Raw genomic sequence first — 19,765 nt, forward strand, 5'->3', positions numbered from 1 at the left:
TCTTCTTCCTCCCCCTCCCTCTCCTCCTCACTCTTCCTCCCCCTCCCTCTCCTTCTTCCTCCTCCTACTCCTCCTCCTTTCCTTGTTACTCCTGTTGTAATGATGTTGGTGTTGCTAGTGTTGTAAATTGGCTATTATTAATACTATTACTATTATTAGGGTACTATTATTATTATTATTATCATTATCATTATTATTATCATCATCATCATCATCATCATCATCATCATCATTATTATTATCATTATTATTATTATTATTATTATTATCATTATTATTATTATTATTATTATCATTATCATTATTATTATCATCATCATCATCATCATCATCATCATCATCATCATCATCATCATCATCATTATTATTATCATTATTATTATTATTATTATTATTATTATTATTATTATTATTATTATTATTATTATCATTATCATTATTATTATCATCATCATCATCATCATCATCATCATCATCATCATCATCATCATCATCATTATTATTATTATTATTATTATTATTATTATTATTATTATTATTATATAGAAGACTTAAACCGATAATTAGGTAATGTAATTGTCACTAACAGCAGTAATACCGTCTCAAATAACAGACTATGAAGGAGGGGGTCATTAGGTGGCCTCAGTATGGCATTAAGAGGTGTGTGTGTGTGTCAATTGGTGGTCACGGGGATTGGGGTCTCTCTCTCTCTCTCTCTCTCTCTCTCTCTCTCTCTCTCTCTCTCTCTCTCTCTCTCTCTCTCTCTCTCTCTCTCTGTGGGGTGACAGAGACAGAGGATGGAGGTTGTATGGGTCATATGTGTGTGTCATTGTGATGGTGGTTTTGACAGGTGGCAGTAGGAGGAGAGTGACAGCAGCCAGGTGTTTGTGGGAAGTGCCTCACTCTCTAGGAACTATAATACATATATGTTAATTAACTTGGGAGTCATTACCATGTTTTGCCTCCCCCTTCCCCTCCCCCTCCTCCCCCGCAAGAAAAAAATCAGGGGGAACGTCAGTGATCATAAACCGATCCGTTTCCCTGGTACCTCGGAGTCTCCCCATCCACGTGTTATTAAAGTGAAATTAGTGTACATAACCATATGATTCCAGACTTTTGTTACACCCTGTATGTTATTGTATGTGATGTTATTGTTATAAAGACATTATTATTATTGTTGTTGCCACCATTATTAATATTAATGCTTTATTTACAGGCATGAATGGAGTGATGTTGCATAAGTATGAACGGCACTTCGGGCGGCGGTGATGGGTACGGTGATGGCAGCGCCCGTGCCTATGGTGGTGGCGGGGCGTACGGTGATGGCAGTGCCCATGCCTACAGCAGTGGCGGGGCCTCGGGAGTGGGAGGCCGGCGGTGGTGTCACGGCCGTAGTGTGTCTCATGGGGGCGTCATGATTACCAGGGAGCCGCTCACTCTTGATCAAGGTAAGAGAGAGAGAGAGAGAGAGTGTGGTTTTAAATTAGTTTCGATGGTTTTAAATTATACAAATTTAGATTTAGGCGCGAGATAGGTAAACATTGGTTTGAAAATAGAGTAGTGGACGAGTGGAACAGGTTACCAAATATCATCATGAACTGGAATACGCTGGATAGCTTCAAACATAGGCTGGGTGGATATATGAGCGATAGGGGTTGGGTGTAAATGGGACTGCCTAGTATGGACCAATAGGACCTTCACCAGAGGAACAAGGACCGTCTCAGACTGAAGTAGTGTTGCCCCCAGAGTGTCGTGTGTACCTTAAGTGTTATGCAACTGACGGATTATTATTAATTTGTTATGGTTGATCAGCCTCAGGTGTGGGCGGCACCCTGCCTCAAGGAGTGGGCGGCTCTGGAAACAGTGTCAACGGCGCTGGAGGAGGGATGGCCAGGGGTCATCAGAGGACCTTCTCCCACGGGCAGCTGGTGGAGGGCGGGCGGGGACACCGGCGGGCGGGCTCTAAGACAGACTTTATCCTGCCGGCGGGCCACGAACAGCGGGAGAGGGAGAGAGAACAGCAGCAGAAGAAGACGCTGACGAGGACCACTTCCTTCCCTAAGGGCCACTCCCGCCAGGCCTCACGCACTGAGTCCATCTACACCATCAGGCAGAACAAGAGAACACTCCTTCAGAAGCTCATGTTCTGGAAGAAGGTAATGACTCACTCAGCCAGTGTTTGTGTCTCTGCGTGTGCCCCCAGGCTCTCTTCTTTGAGTGGGGTCCTAAACAATCTACCAGGAGTAGGCAATAAAACAGTAGTGAGTTATTAATACATCAGTGGTCAGACAACATTGCTCTTCTCTTTATACTTTACGTTGACAAGAGACAGATGACGCCTGAGTTATAGAATTAATGTGTTTTGTGATGATACTGTACTGGAAGGTTGGAGGGTGTGTCCGCAGGGAGAGAGAGGGGGAGAGAGAGGGAGGGAGAGAGAGAGAGAGAGAGAGAGAGAGAGAGTATACATTACAATATACACAGGCAGGTAAAACAACACACCTCAACACCTCCCTCCTCCTGTAGGTGCCGGATGAGTCACGGACCCGGGTGGTAGTGGCTAACCACGTGGTGCCGCCCCATGTGTCCCGCGGCCAACACCCCAACGGAGGCTACCCAGACAACAGCATCTGCACCACCAAGTATACCATCCTCTCCTTCCTGCCCAAGAACCTGTTCGAGCAGTTCCACAGGTGAGTGATGGAGACTCAGGGTGCTTTATGAGGCACTGTAAAGATGGCTTATGTTTTATATATATTATGATGGTTTATAGATGAGAGAGAGAGTATTAAGATTGTTCATCCTTCTATCCTTCTCCTCCCCGTGTGTGTGCAGGTTCGCCAACTTGTACTTCCTGTTCATCGTACTGCTGAACTTCGTACCGGCGGTGAACGCCTTCGGGAAAGAGGTGGCCATGTTGCCCCTCCTCTTCGTGCTGGGCATCACCGCCATCAAAGACGCTTTCGAGGACCGCCGCCGGTACCTGTCTGACTCCCGGGTCAATAACGCCACCTGCAGGGTCTACAGCAGGTGAGTACTGTGCCTGGCTCTTGTGTACAGAAGGTGGAAGGTACTCTAGGATGTACAGTACTATTGAGCAGTGGTTTATGTTAGGAGTACATCAGGTGTTAGGCTGGGGTGTACAGTACTATAGAGCAGTGGTTTATGTTAGGAGCACATCAGGTGTTAGGCTGGGGTGTACAGTACTATAGAGCAGTGGTTTATGTTAGGAGTACATCAGGTGTTAGGCTGGGGGTGTACAGTACTATAGAGCAGTGGTTTATGTTAGGAAGTACATCAGGGGTATGAGGCACAGGGTGTGCAGTACTATAGAGCAGTGGTTTATGTTGGGAATTACATCAGGTGTGAGGCTGGGGTGTACAGTACTATTGAGCAGTGGTTTATGTTAGGAGTACATCAGGTGTTAGGCTGGGGTGTACAGTACTATAGAGCAGTGGTTTATGTTAGGAGCACATCAGGTGTTAGGCTGGGGTGTACAGTACTATAGAGCAGTGGTTTATGTTAGGAGTACATCAGGTGTGAGGCTGGGGTGTACAGTACTATAGAGCAGTGGTTTATGTTAGGAGCACATCAGGTGTTAGGCTGGGGTGTACAGTACTATAGAGCAGTGGATGTTAGAGAGTACATCAGGTGTGAGGCTGGGGTGTACAGTACTATAGAGCAGTGGTTTATGTTGGATACATCAGGTGTGAGGCTGGGGTGTACAGTACTATAGAGCAGTGGTTTATGTTAGAGTACATCAGGTGTGAGGCTGGGGGTGCAGCAGTACCATAGAGCAGTGGTTTATGTTAGGAGTACATCAGGTGTTAGGCTGGGATGTACAGTACTATAGAGCAGTGGTTTATGTTAGGAGCACATCAGGTGTTAGGCTGGGGTGTACAGTAATAGAGCAGTGTTTGTGTTAGAGGCACATCAGGTGTTAGGCTGGGGTGTACAGTACTATAGAGCAGGTTGTAAGTACATCAGGTGTGAGGTTGTGCAAACAGAGCAGTGGTTTATGTTAGAGTACATCAGGTGAGGCTGGGGTACAGTACTATAGAGCAGTGGTTTATGTTAGGAGTACATCAAGTGTGAGGCTGGTGTGTACAGTACTATAGAGCAGTGGTTTATGTTAGGAGTACATCAGGTGTTAGGCTGGAGTTACACAATGTACCCCACTTACATGTACAGCCAGGGTTATGTAACAGGTGTGTACACGTCACCCCAGTTAACAGGTACAACAGGTGTCTACACGTGACCTCAATTCATATTAATTTGGCAAGAGGTAAGTACATTACATACCTGCCCTCGACCATAATAATAATGCTTGGTGGTGGGCTGGTAACTCTCACCCACCCACCAACCAACCCACCTTACCCACCCACCCACCCACCCGTCTCAACTCGTCCCGGTAAGTCATTCTCATCATACACGAGGAACAGTTTTCTGACGGGTCGTAAGTAACGGGTCTTTCGCATGTTGTTTATTATTGCAGTATTATTTTCACCGTTAGTATCTGATTAAACTCTGTGAAAAAAAAAATAATTGGGGCGATAATTTAGTATATTTTAGTTTTTATTTGCTATATTATCCTCGAGTAGGTTAGAGTACATTAATATCTCAGGTGTTTATGCTAGAATATACCTTTATTGCCTAGGCCCATTGATGTAAGTATTTGATATAAGTATTGGTTATCTGTTGTACGTATTAGATCGTAGGGAGTATGTAGTATTACCTCGAATTCTGTCACTAGTTTGCAAGGTAGTGTTATGGTTAGAAATTAGATTGATCACATGAAGATTAGCCCCCCCAGCTTATTTCACCTGTAGGTTAACAATGCTACCCTAGTACCGTACCCTACCCTACCCTACCCTACCCTACCCTACCCTACCCTATCTATGGCCACACGCTCGAACACTACGTCCTTGACTGTGTGAAGATAGAACCTTTTAGGGAATGGCACAATCTGACGTGTTAAGATTGTATCCACTTTTTGTGCTCTCAGTAGTTATATCAGCTCCCATGTATAGAACCAAACACACAATGTCCTTAAATACCTCTCACGCAAATGTGAGGCCAGACATACTACCTCACTCTAAGGCAGGTGTGAATAACAAAGTGTGAGGCCAGACATAGCCTCACTCTAAGGCAGGTGTGAATAACAAAGTGTGAGGCCAGACATACACTCTAACAGGTGGAATAACAGTGACATACTACCTCACTCTAAGGCAGGTGTGAATAACAAAGTGTGAGGCCAGACATACTACCTCACTCTAAGGCAGGTGTGAATAACAAAGTGTGAGGCCAGACATACTACCTCACTCTAAGGCAGGTGTGAATAAGTCAACCTCTATGTACAGAACTAAACAAACAATGTATTAGAAACACTCTGTAATATTCCACCATAATATCCTGACCACTGGGGGCTGTTATACACACCCTTAATGACCTCTACTATGATCGTGTTACTTGGTGTGTTCTCCTTGGTCTGTGTGTGTGTGTGTGTGTGTGTGTGCTGATATGGATACATGTATAAATTTTAACACCATCAAATCCCACCTGAGGATCCGGTAACACAAACAGACAAGGTGGCCGCCGTCCATTAGAATACCAGGCAGGTATAGCCCCACCCAGGTGTTGATTTGTGGTGACTATTAATGAGAGGCAGTAACACGCCCCTCCTCTGTACTAACCTTGTCAACCAGTCACCACCTGCTAACAAAGGCCTCCCTCCCTTAAAGGCCTCCCTCCACCCCCCCTAGGCTTAGGGATTGCCAGCTGCCCTTGAACCTCGCCTAACCTTGCCTAACCTAACCCAACCATCCTATACTTAACACAGCATTGATTTAAACAGCTGTGTTATTTTCGCTTTGTTGTAAGTTTTAATATAGTGACACCTCTGTTTAGCGGGCTATATAAGAACATAAGATTTGGTGAGAGCTAACTGTATCTTCAATAAGTACCATAAGTGATTATACCCGGGACCTAACCTAACCTTACTTTACTTTACCTTACCCTACCTAACCTAACCTAACTTAACTTAACCTAGCCCAGCTCAACCTAACCTAACCTATCATGTCGCCCCGTTAGGATGTCTCGTCAGATAAAAGAAGCTAGGGTGTATAAATCATCAGGTGATCTGCCACGTGTCCTGCTCTCAGGGGACACAGGAGGGACACAGGGGGGACACAGGGGGGGACACGGAGGGATATTGGGAAATGTTTGGATATGACGACATGGGCGTTTCACTTCCGGCGATAATCCGTAAGAGGCGGCAGTGACGTCGTGTGGAGGTTACTGGTAGAGTGTTTGTCCTGGTAACTGGTGATTGGAGGAGGCGAGTTACTTCTGATACCGTGAAGAAATGTGTGTTGGTAATGGTTAGGAAAATGAACCTAACCTAACCTACCTCACCTCAACCTAACCTAACCTAGGACACCTTAACCTAGCCTTCACCTGAGGGTTGTGTGGTGGTGTGGTGATAGTGCTGGGGGTGGTGTGGTGATAGTGCTGGGGGTGGTGTGGTGTACAGTAGAAAGCGCTTAATCCATCTCGACTCTAACCTAACCTAACCTAAAAATAGGAACGGAAAACATGTCGACCGCTACGAACAGTCAACCAGTGGGGGGGTAGTTCCAATGATGTAGGAGGGGTGAAAAGGAGGAGGAGGCGGAGGCTGAGGAAGAGGAGGAGGAGGCTGAGGAGGAGGAGGAGGAAGACTATAGACCACTCCCCTGATCTTCCGCAGTCACTCAGCCTATTGATTATTATGCTTGACCCCTTGACCTTTCTTTACCTCTGGCCTACCACCCCTCAGGTAAAACAACATAGGCTGGGAGGGTTGACCTACACGACCCTGCTGACGGTGTTTGAGGGTGATAGCTCCAAGCAGGTAGCGTGTAGGTGTGGGTGTGTGTGTGGGTGTGTGTGTGTGGGTGTATGTGTGTGTGTGTGTGTGTGGGTGTGTGTGTGTGTGTGTGTGTGTGTGTGTGTGTGGGTGTATGTGTGTGTGTGTGTGTGTGTGTGCGGACGTTTTAAAGTTATTTTTTTTTATATTTTTGTCTCGGTTACTCGAACGTTAAGTGTGACGTCAGCAGCTAGGTGAACATTTGACTTTTTCGTTCATCAGTGAGTGTGACTTTGAAGGTTAATCCCCCTGTGTTCATTATCCTGTTCAATGTCGTTACAGTGAACTCAACGATACCTGTGTAATGTTAACAAGTAATATTATGTGAGGGTTATTGTGTTTTTAAAGTCATAATCGAACGTAAGATAGAAATGCCGTCACAAACTACCAAAGAAAATGACAAAGTTATCTTCAGGTGATGGGTGGGAAGTCAATGTTTACTTGTGGAGTGCGACGTATGGCAACAATGACGTCACAGCAGGCAGGGCAGGGCTGGGTGAGGTGGTGATCCAGGACATGAGGACAGTAGGTGGGCGGGAGGTGGTTGATGAGGGGGCTGTACTGGTTCAGTCAAACCCTACCAAACCCTACCCTGCCCACCCCTGCCCACCCCTGCCCTACCCTACCCTGCCCTACCCTACCCAACCCTGCCCTACCCTACCCTACCCTGCCCTACCCTACCCTACCCAACCCTACCCTGCCCACCCCAACCCTACCCTACCCTGCCCACCCCTACCCTACCCTACCCACCCCTACCCACACCCTACCCTACCCTACGAAACACAAGTTATTATAAGAGATGACAGCTAACTTAACTTCGAGGTTCATTAGCGGAACTGACAATACTTTTTTACCTTGGTTCTGGTGGGTGGGGGGAGGGTGTAGGGGGAGGCGTAAGGGCGTAACTCTCTACCTGTAATTAGAATATCTTGCCGCTTCCTGACGTTCCTTTGTTTTTGTGCGTTCTGTCGGTGCGCTGGGTTGGACATTACGTTGTTTTTGTTTTAGTAGTTATTATTATTAACTGATGAAGACCGTGAGAGGGGTAGTTACTGTGAGGGTCATCAGTAACAGTAATTATCCGTACGTCCTGTGTGTGATATGGATCTCTCATACATACATACATACATACATAGATGTCAGCCAAGTCCTCCTAGTTGTTGTGTTCGTGGTACTATTCTAGCATTGTCTTATGGCTGGTGGGTGGTGACGTCATCCTTGCACCTCCCTCATAAGCTTCGCGTTGCCATGGCGACGACGATGCCTCCATTATCCTCCCTATCCTGTTGCCGTGCTGTGAACCTTGCCTTACCTTACCCTGTTTCCTTCGTGTCTCAGGTCAGTCATCTCCCTGCTCTGTTTAGTACCAGCCAGCGAGAGACGACTGAACCACAATGGGCAGACTACAAAAAGTTATGATAAGTAACTTTAAAACCAGCGCCAGGGAGTCTGCTGGCCGTGGCCGTGAAGTCTGCTGGCCGGGTGAAAATTACTCCCAGCTGGCCAACTAGTGGAGGTGTTGGCCGTTAGGTGAAACATTAAAATGAATGAGATCAAGTAGAGAAAGGTGGCGGTGGGGCTTCAGTCTCCCTTAACCCGGACACCCAGCTGACTCTGACGTAATTGGTGACGTGGCGGCAGCTTTCTGATCCTCGCCACTGCTCAACTCCCCTGGCTATGACGTAATCTATGACGTAGTAGCGTGTGATTGGTTGTTCTCTCCAGCGTGGTGACGTGCGGCAGCTTTCTGATCCTCGCCACTGCTCAACTCCCCTGGCTATGACGCAATCTATGACGTAGTAGCGTGTGATTGGTTGTTCTCTCCAGTGGCCACTTCCCAAATCTATGACGTAGTAGCGTGTGATTGGTTGTTCTCTCCAGTGGCCACTTCCCAAATCTATGACGTAGTAGCGTGTGATTGGTTGTTCTCTCCAGTGGCCACTTCCCAATTCCTTTCCCGCGCGCCCAACTCAGCCTCATGGTCATCTTTGCACTACTCCACGCTCGAGGTTTAATCACTTAGTTAAGAAAATTCTACGTTAATTGGCGTGTGTTTATTATATACACGAGAGAGATGTTGTCAATGTTGTGAATGTTCAAGCGGCGCGGGAGTGTGGTAGACCTGAGCATTCTTAACACAACATTCTCAAACATCCATAAGATCTCGAATGTTTTTCCTAACAGAGAGAGAGAGAGAGAGAGAGAGAGAGAGAGATTCCTTTAATCCTGTCGCCCCTTCTACATTTTTTTCCCTCCCAACTTCCCTTCCTGGACATGGAGGTAGACAGCGTTATTTCCCCCCCTCAGTTTTTCCCCACCCGTTTTCTCCCAGTTCCCTCAGTCCCCACCCCAGTCACCCTTCACTAGTTTCTCACCCAGTACCTCCCCCATTCTCACCCCCCAGCCCCCCTCCCCCCCCACTCCCCACCCCAGCCCCCCCATCCCCCCTCACCCCAAAGATTCTCAGAAATTCTCACACGTTAAATATTCCCTGTAATTGAGTGTGTGGGGGAGCATGGAAATGGTTCACTTATGCTCAGGGTGTGTGATGCTGCGAGGAGGAAAATGAAGAGAGGGAAAATAATAGGAAGAAATGGGAGGAAATGAAGAAATGGGAGAAAATGAAATGGGAGAAAAGGTAAGAAATGGGAGGAAAATGAAGAGAGGGAAAATAATAGGAAGAAATGGGAGGAAATGAAGAAATGGGAGAAAAATTAGTATGAGGATAATGGAGACTGCGAGGAAAATGGTTTGAACCCTTTGAGTACAGTGGTGGTTTATCCCCTTGAGTACGATGGTGGTTTATCCCCTTGAGTACGATGGTGGTTTATCCCCTTGAGTACGATGGTGGTTTATCCCCTTGAGTACGATGGTGGTTTATCCCCTTGAGTAAAGTGGTGGTTTAACCCTGGAGTACGATTTTGGTTTATCCTTGAGTACGATGGTGGTTTATCCTTGAGTACGATGGGTTTATCCTTGAGTACGATGGTGGTTTATCCTTGAGTACGATGGTGGTTTATCCCTTGAGTACGATGTTGGTTTATCCTTGAGTACGATGTTAGTTTATCCTTGAAAAGGTACGATGGAGGTTTATCCTTGAGTACGATGGTGGTTTATCCCTTGAGTACGATGGTGGTTTTATCCTTGAGCGATGGTGGTTTATCCTTGGTACGATGGTGGTTTATCCTTGGTGATGGTGGTTTATCCCCTTGAGTACGATGGTGGTTTATCCCCTTGAGTACGATGGTGGTTTATCCCCTTGAGTACGATGGTGGTTTATCCCCTTGAGTACGATGGTGGTTTATCCCCTTGAGTAAAGTGGTGGTTTAACCCATCAAATACATGGTGAGAGAGAAGGTATTTTGAGAGGAGAGATAGGGAGAGGGAAGGGAGGTAGGGAGAGGGGAGGGGAGGGGGCTCATGCCTCCTCCCTGTCGTACACAAGATTCCAGAATCTCTCTCTCTCTCTCTCTCTCTCTCTCTCTCTCTCTCTCTCTCTCTCTCAAATGCCTAGACTATGAGGACAAACCTAACCTAAGCTTACCTTACCTCACCTCACCTAACCTCACCTCACCTCACCTCACCCAACCCAACCTCACCTAACCTAGATCCAGTTAGTATGAAGGGAAAAAAAAGCGGTGGACACGACCTTTCCTGCTGGGGAGGTAACAGCTGCCCTAAGTACACCTGGACGACTTTACGACGACCCACCTAATGTCCGTCCCTCACTAGAGAGTCGTAGTCATCCACACCACCACCACAGGAACACAGTCTCTTCTATACAAACATTTAGAGGAGGAGTCTTGTGCTTTGTTTTGGTCTAGTTTCCTCTTCCTTACTTTATTCCTTCTTCCTCTTCCTTCTCTCATTCTCCTATTGTTGTGTTTTTCTTCTCTATCTTTTTCTTGATTCTCATTTCTTTCTCCTGTTTTTCGTTCATCTTCTGTTTCTTCTTTTTCTTCTGTGTTTTCTGCATCTCCCTTTTCTTTCTCCTCTCTCGTCTTCATCCTTCTATTCTTCTTTTCCTCGTCTTTAATTCTTTATTTTTTCCATTTTCCTTCACTTTCTTCCTCTTCCCCTTGTCTTCGGCTTTTCCCTCGACACCACCACAACTGATTTGCCTAAAACTTGCCTACACGCCTTGGCCACTCGGGTGTGTGTGAGAGAGAGAGAGAGAGCACTGTGTGGACTATCGGAAAATCCATGATACATTCTTCAAAGAGAAAGAGGGGGGGGGGGCGGTGTTCCACTCAGCCAAGATAAGGTCAGAGGTCAGTACATTAACGTTAACAGTGATTGACCTGAAGGGTAAGACTAATGTACTGTAGAGGAAATTGATTTTGATGAGGTCAGGTCAAGATGGCTCGGAGAATAAACACTGGTGTACAGGAAGAGAGGTTTGACTTTGATGACCTTTAGGAGAGGTCAGGATAGCCAGGAAAAATATTACTAATAAACCAAAGGAGATGTGAAGTCCAGCGGCCGAGTGGATGCGTACTTCAACTCGCTTCCTGGGGGTCGTTGGTTCGTTCTCTCTCTCTCTCTCTCTCTCTCTCTCTCTCTCTCTCTCTCTCTCTCTCGGGGCCCTCGCGTGACTTGGTGGATCAATAACTTGGCTGTATTCGTCACGTGAGGAGGACTGCCGGGATCGCGTGGAGTATCCTATAACAGAGCGGTATTGCTAAGAGCGAGGGATACCCACCCTGTAGCACCCCCGAGTGTAAGTGGTTATTTACAGTATATTGCAGAAAAAACTTATACCAGGTTTAATAATAATAATGACAGTAATAAAATAGGTAATAATAACAATAATGATGATAATGAAATAAAATACGTAATAAGAATAGGAGTAATAATAATAGTGATAATAATAACTACAACAACACAACCACAACCACCACCTTATCTTCACACGTAAGCATATGTGGCTGCCATAAGCTCTCCAGATAACCAGTTTATGGCCAGTCGGTGTTGTTACAAGGGTGGGCGGAAATAAAGTCACGGGAAAAAATGTCACATGACTTGTACACATTGACAACACAATATATATATGATGGCATTGCACGTAGGTTAGGTTAGCTTAGGTTAGGTTTGGTTAGCTTAGGTTAGGTTAGCTTTGGTTAGCTTAGCTTAGGTTAGGTTTTTTCTTACTTTTTTTTGTGACTTTTTTCCTGGATTCGTTACAAGAAGCCTTTAAATACCACCTATCTTGTCTCTCACTGCCTGGCGGACATGAGGATTAGGCACCCCTTAATCTAACACGAGCTCACCTAACCCAACCCCGCCAGGTAGCGTTACGGTGTTTAATCAACAGGTGAAATAATCTAGGTGGGGGGGGGTGGTGGGGGTGTTAGGAGAGAAGGTTGACTGTGGTGGAGGTGGTGGTTGGCGCCGCAGTAAGATGATTTTGAAGTGGTGAGTCGGCGGGAACGAGGAAAAGAGTGTGTGTGTGTGTGTGTTCCTTCTCCTTCATCATCATCATCATCATGTAAATCGTCGTCACGGTCATTTATTTACTACCCTAAAATAACCTGGTTATAGTGGTGACGTATTATCTTATTGCCTCACCCTCTCGCACCACGAGCGTGTACCCTTGGCCTTGGGCACGTGGGTATGGTGACACGTGTTGCCCACATTATATCTCTGCATTTATCCCACTTCTGCAAAAAACGTCATTACAGGCATGGGGTATAAACTACAGGTGTGGGGTATAAATTACAGGTGTGGGGTATAAACTACAGGTGTGGGGGGTATAAATTACAGGTGTGGGGTATAAACTACAGGTGTGGGGAATAAATTACAGGTGTGGTGCTCTTCCTTCCTTGACCTAGGTATTAATTTCATAGTCTAATTAGGCTCACGTTAATTACACAGTTAATGAGTCATCAACACATCAGCTGGACGACTCGTAATTAGTGTCAAGTTAACCAATTGTACGTGAAGTTATGGATCAGCTGGATACGGGTTGACCTCTCTCTCTCTCTCTCCCTTCTGTCTGTGTGTGTGTTTCTCTCTCTCTCTCCTGTGTGTGTGTGTGTGTGTGTGTGTGTGTGTGTGTGTGTGTATACGTACGTTCACATGTCCGTTCGTCCTTGACATTTCTGGTATCCGCTCGGGTGTTGTGGTCAGTACACTAGTACTTGAAAGGATTGAGTTCAGGGTTAATGCACTGTGATTGATTGGGTGATTGGTTGAGTGGGTGATTGATTGAAGTAACAAGAGTGCAGAGGTCTTATTGCAACTATATCTTGCGCTAGTCAGGCCGCACCTCGATTATGCGGTTCAGTTCTGGTGCCCTTATTATAGAATGGATATAAATTCACTAGAGTCGGTGCAGCGAAGAGTGACGAAAATGATTCCGGGACTTAGAAACCTTCCATATCAGGATAGGTTAAAGAAACTTAACTTGCATTCCCTAGAAAGACGAAGAGTGCGGGGAGATATGATAGAAGTATTTAAGTGGGTGAAAGGAATCAATAAAGGGGATATAGATAAAGTTCTTATAATATCCGAGCAGGATAGGACTCGGTGCAACGGATTCAAGTTGGATAAGTTTAGGTTTAGGAGGGAGATAGGAAGAAACTGGTTCACAAATAGGGTGGTGGGCGAGTGGAACAAGCTTAGCAACTTTGTAGTAAGTGCGGGAACTCTGGAAAGTTTCAAAAGGAGGCTAGATAGATTCATGGATGATAGAGAGTGGTAGTAACTCTCGACAGGAGCTGCCATGCACAGGCCAACCGGCCTATTGCAGACTCCTTATTTTCTTATGTTCTTATGAATGTCTTATAAACATACAGTAGGTTCAGCATATCCTGTATAGTATACTGTAAAGGCAATGTAGGTATACAGACCAGCATGTATACATTATAGACAACGTATATAGACGGTGTAGTTATTTACAATTTTCGAGGTAACACACACACACACACACACACACACACACACAAAGAGAGAGAGAGTGAGTGAGTGAGTGTGTAAGGACCTCGTGAGACCTCGTAATCCTCCCCCTTGCCACCCCCTCCCCCACCCTCCTCGCTGCTGTCACAACAACAAGAGTGCCGAAGGTAGTGACTGGTAGACAGACAGACAGACAGACAGCTAGATAGTAAAGGTGTCATACAAGTTCAAATTAATTCAGCATATACGTAAACAGTACAGGTAGACAAAGGTTAACGGTAAGCCTGTTAGTGAGGAGGAGGGAGGGAAGGAGTGAATCAGGATGAATAACGTTGCTATTCCTGGACACCTGAGGAAGTTAGTCCCTTTACTGGAGGGGGAGAGAGGTGGGGGGAGGAGGTGGGGGGAGGGGGGAGAGAGGTGGGGGGAGGGGGTAGAGAAGGAGGGAGGGGGGGAGGGGGGAAGGGAGGGAGGGAGGGAGAGGTGGGGGGGAGGGAGGGGAGGGGGAGAGGGGGTACAGAAGGAGGGGAGGGAGGGAGAGGGGGGGGAGGGGTAGAGAAGGAGGGAGGGGAGGAGACTCATTGGTGCTAGACTACATTCTTCCGTGTAGGGAGGGGGGTGGTGAAGCTGTGTATAATTGTGTGTGTGTATGTCTGTATGTATGTATGTATGTGTGTGTGTGTAAGAGAGAGAGAGAGAGAGAGAGGGTATGGCCAATCTCATCACCTCTCTCTGTGTCTGGCCACAGGGTCTCTATATCTGGCACCAGATGTGTGTGTGTGTGTGTGTGTGTGTAGGCAGGTGTTCAGTACACACACATGCAAAATCCCACTCAACCTCCTATCACACTTATATACATCCACATATACACGCACACAACAATTTATCCGCCTCACACACGAGAGAGAGAGAGAGAGAGAGAGAGAGAGAGAGAGAGAGAGAGAGAGAGAGAGAGAGAGAGAGAGAGAGAGAGAGAGAGAGAGAGAGAGAGAGAGAGAGAGAGAGAGAGAGAGAGAGAGAGAGAGAGAGAGAGAGAGAGAGAGGAGAGAGAGAGAGAGAGAGAGAGAGAGAGAGAGAGAGTAATATGGATTTTCCAATCGCCCGCAATGACCTCTTTTTCAGCCCTTCCCGGGTGTGACCTGACGTGACCTCATTCCAGGCTTGTACCTTAAACTCTTGACCCAGTTTACGCGTTTCGATTATATTGCCGTGTGTCGATCATTGGGGTGTGTCGATCATTGGAGTGTGTCGATCATTGGGGTGTGTCGATCATTGGGGTGTGTCGATCATTGGGGTGTGTCGATCATTGGGGTGTGTCGAATGTCGATGTGCGTCGATTATATTGGCATGTGTCGATTATTGGCGTGTCTCGATTATCGGTGTTTCGATTATTGCTGTGTGTCGAATAGGTGTTTGGTCCATCACTTAAAGCCCGCCTGTACTGACCTGACTGAGTTGGACTACTTGAGGCTGGTCCTGTTCATCACCTGAAGATTTTTAACACCTGAGCTTAATTTCACCTGAAGTTTGAATACCCAAACCTAACCTAACCTGACCTGACCTAATCTAACCTAATGCAAACTATTTAGGACTTTTTTAATTCCTTGGCTATATTTCAAGATTTTGTTCCAGTTCCTTGGCTATATTTCCAGATTTTGTTCCAGTTCCTTGACTATATTTCAAGATTTTGTTCCAGTTCCTTGACTATTTCAAGATTTTGTTCCAGTTCCTTGGCTATATTTCAAGATTTTGTTCCAGTTCCTTGACTATTTCAAGATTTTGTACCAGTTCCTTGACTATATTTCAAGATTTTGTACCAGTTCCTTGTCTCCTTGAATCTATTCTTGGCTGCCTGAAGAAGTGTTTTGCATATCAAGGGAAAAAGCGCACCTGAAACGTCTCTCACAGGGAAATACCAGATTGGTCAGGGTCATCCAGTCGTCTTGAGTTTCCCCTTGAAAGAAAACACGAGGTTGTTACCTCACCTGTGGGGGGTGGGGTGGGGTGGGGGGGGATCTGTCGTAACTTATCTGCTTTCCGGTCTGTGGGTGAGGGAGGTGAGGAGGAGTGATCTTCGTTGTTGACCTGTGGCTTTGACCTTTCTCCGAGGCTGACCAAATTTGTACAGAGTCTAGCTACTGCAAAGGCCAAGTAGCTGTGAAAGTTTGAGAGAGATTAGGTTATTATTTTGTATGTTATCGCGTGACTAAACAAACTAGTCAAAATCACAATAAACTCCTCTGATTCATTATGGTGGACAAAACTTACCTTGGACAATTTCACCACTGGACAAATCCCCATTACAGTATTAGCCCCCTGTCACATAATAGAGACTGGACAAAACTCTATTACACCACATAACTTTGTATTAGCCTCTGTCACTTAATAGAGACGGTAGTATTATATAAAAGGTCTAATAACAGTTAATGAACATGTAAGCTAGAATAAGCATTTGTTTACATCACGCCATCTTGACGTGATAGTACCATTAACCTCCACACTAGACCTCTGTTTATGTCAGCTGTTTAGTTAATGGCCTTTTGAAGTGAGGTTATCCCTAGTCCGTCTCACCAGTTCTTAGCCCGACACGGTACTTTTAAGACGTGTCCTCTCTCTCTCTCTCTCTCTCTCTCTCTCTCTCTCTCTCTCTCATCTATTTGTCCTCTTTCTTTAAATTAATCAATATCCTTCAATCCATTCATCTGCCCTTTCGTCTATCTGTCTATCTATGTGTGAATGTCTGTCTGTTTCATGGAGCACAAAGGGGGAGAACAGCGTAGGTGTGTCAGTAATGAGGTAATTCCCAGCTTAGTGGGTCATTAAGCCTTGATGATGGCCGGGTCGGTAATTGGTCAATAAGACAAGGGTTACAGAGAGAGAGAGAGTGTGTGTGATTGGTGGTGGTTAAGTGGCACTCCAACCAATTACAGTACGTGTTTGGTGCCTGTTTGTTCCTGAGTTTACTGACTGGATGATTATGTTTGTGTTTTTCTTTGTACACACACACACACACACACACACACACACACACACACACACACGATATTTGCGATGAATAGTGTTGTTGGCGACACACACACATCATACACTGGAGATGTGTGTGTGTGTGTGTGTGTGTGTGTCCACCTCACTAAACATCTTCCCGTTGCCTCCCTGTCAAACCAGCCCGTGTCGTCTCTCAACACTCACCCACGACAGCTCAAGGACACTCACCAGCCAATAAAATTACCTTGGTGTTTTTTACCTCCCCCTGGTCGCATAAAGGTGTACGAGGTCGTACAAGGTCGCATAATGTCGTAAGAGGTCGTACGAATTCGCATATGGTCGTATTGGGTAGCATAAGGTCGTACGAGCTTGCATAAGGTCAAATAAGGTCGTAAGAGGTCACATAAGGTCGTACGAGATTGCGTAAGGTCACATAAGGTCGTAAGAGGTCACATAAGGTCGTAAGAGGTAGCATAACGTCAAATAAGGTCGCAAAAGGTCGCATAAATTGATATAATTCACCAGGGGTCTGTCTCTCAGGGGTAAGTCAGCCGCCACACAGTCGGAGGACCTGAATATTAGACACCCCATCATATTTCACCTGATGATTAAACACCCTAATGCTAACCTAACCTGACTTGACCTGACCTAACCTAACCTAACCTGACCTAACCTGACCTGACCTAACCTAACCTGACCTAACCTGACCTAACCTAACCTAACCTAATGCTAACCTAACCTGACCTGACCTGACCTGACCTGACCTAACCTAACCTGACCTGACCTAACCTGACCTAACCTAACCTAACTGAAGGTGTACTATAAATAATGATGCCATCTGCTTAGCTATAATGAAAACCCTGGGAAAAAAAATAAAAATGACCCAACAATAACAGTATAATTTATTTCAAACACATCTCGCTAATTTATTTTACCACCTAAAAAAAAAACATCCCGATTTATTAGTTACTTTCATAAAAAAAATGTATTGGATTTCTTGGTACAAAATAGATGGTATGGTATTAGAGTCGAGTTTATGTTGTATTGGAAGGAAGGGGGGGAGGCAGGTGTGCAGGGGGTGTATCAGACCGCCGAGGACACAGGTGTGTTACCAGCAGGTGTTATGACGGTATATCGCAATTTTTTTTCCTCATGAGTCTTAGTGAACTTGTTCCGCCACATTGAATTACGAAATGGGTTATAGTTTTCGGCTTTTTTAACGGGGGGTTTGATGGGGGTGAACAGGGGGTGGGTGGGTGAGGGAGGGGTATTAAATCTGCCCAGTGTTAGTCCAGGTGTCTCCTACCCCCTCCCTCCCCCCTCCCCCTCCCCCTCACCCCCCCTCAAACCAAGCATGGAAAAACGCTTTCAATTATGTCAACAGGTGTTAGCGGTGCATTATTAGTCTTGGTAAGTGAACTGGGCTGTGGGAGTTCTTGCGTGTGTGTGCTGGGGAGAGGGAGGAGGCTTGTTGGTGATGGTGGTGATGGTAGGGTTGGTGGCAGTAGGAGACGGTGGTGGTGATGATGGTAGTGATGGTAGTGGTGTTGATGGTTGTGGTGGTGGTGGTGGTTGTTGTGATGCTGTGTGGTGGTGGTGGTGGTTGTGTTGCTGTGTGTGGTGGGTGGTTGTGTTGCTGTGTGGTGGTGGTGTTTGTGTTGCTGTGGTGGTGGTGGTGGTGTTGCTGTGGTGGTGGTGGTTGTGTTGCTGTGTGGTGGTGGTGTTTGTGTTGCTGTGGTGGTGGTGGTTGTGTTGCTGTGTGGTGGTGGCTGTGTTGCTGTGTGGTGGTGGTTGTGTTCTTGTGGTGGTGGTGGGTTGTGTTGCTGTGTGGTGGTGGTGGTTGTGTTCCTGTGTGGTGGTGGTGGTGGTGGTTGTGTTCCTGTGGTGGTGGTGTTGGAGAGTAGTAATTGCTCGTCCCAGGTGTTCTACAGGTGTGTGAGGACATTAAGACACCATGTACAGAGGTCAATGCTTGATACACCTGAGAGGTAAGCAGCACAGGTGAGGAAGGTGATAACAGATCCCCGGCTTGGCTGCAGGGTCAGGAGGTATATGTTGACTACAGAGGACAGCATGCAGTCACGGGTCTCAGCCGAGGTTGGTGTTGTTGTATTGAGATAAGATCCCCCCAGCCGATTTAATTTATTTGGTGATTAAATTGGTAATCTAAACTAGCCTCACCGAACGCTAACCTAATGCTAACCTAACCAAACCTAACCTAACCTAACCTAGCCTAACCCAACCCTAACCTAACTTTATGCAAACCTAACCTAACCTAACGCTAACCTAACTTAATGCTAACTTAACCTAACCTAACCTAATGCTAACCTAACTTAATGCTAACTTAACCTAACCCTAACCTAACCTAATGCTAACCTAACGCCCCTCAGGTAATATTAGAATGTTTAATCATCAGGTGAAAGAGGGGAAGGAGGGGGGGGGGCCGTGGACAGCTTATCATACCTTGTTGAGACAGGTAAGGGGACAGGTACTCGTCTTATTTTCCTCCCCCTCCCCACTGACCTTGTTGCAAGGGGGTGATTCTTTACCTCAAGTGGGGAGAAAAAAATCTGGGCCTAGTTAAGATACCTTCAACATGCAACAACACCATCACCAACAACACCACACACCACCACCACCACCACCACCACCATCACCACCACCACCAACATCACCACCACCATCACCACCACCAACATCACCACCACCACCAACATCACCACCACCACCACCAACATCACCACCACATCTCACTTGTTCCTTGCTACCATAACCACACATCCGACTCCGTAGTACCCGACTCTCTAGTATCCGACTCCCTGGTATCCGACTCCCAAGTATCCAACTCCCAAGAATCCGACTCCCAAGTATCCGACTCCGTAGTATCCGACTCCCTAGTATCCGACTCCGTAGTATCCGACTCCGTAGTATCCGAATTGTCTGTCCTTCTCACATATGTAGGTGAACTGATCAGCT

General features: G+C 46.2%; 1 protein-coding gene across 2 annotated transcripts in view; it reads left to right on the plus strand.

Moving 5' to 3' along the window:
* LOC121868574 (phospholipid-transporting ATPase VD-like) overlaps positions 1-19,765 on the plus strand; it is a 99,021-nt gene that overhangs the window by 39,626 nt on the left and 39,630 nt on the right. For both annotated transcript variants that reach the window (XR_006089422.1, XM_042369330.1), the window contains exons 3-6: positions 1,217-1,448; positions 1,813-2,156; positions 2,527-2,693; positions 2,836-3,030. Coding sequence is in view for 1 of the 2 variants with exons in the window: in XM_042369330.1 (XP_042225264.1) it covers positions 1,244-1,448; positions 1,813-2,156; positions 2,527-2,693; positions 2,836-3,030 (911 nt within the window). In the remaining variant the exon portion in view is untranslated. The remainder of the gene's footprint in view (positions 1-1,216; positions 1,449-1,812; positions 2,157-2,526; positions 2,694-2,835; positions 3,031-19,765) is intronic.

Source organism: Homarus americanus, unplaced genomic scaffold, assembly GCF_018991925.1.
Source record: "Homarus americanus isolate GMGI-L3 unplaced genomic scaffold, GMGI_Hamer_2.0 scaffold59495, whole genome shotgun sequence".
Taxonomy (NCBI): domain Eukaryota; kingdom Metazoa; phylum Arthropoda; class Malacostraca; order Decapoda; family Nephropidae; genus Homarus; species Homarus americanus.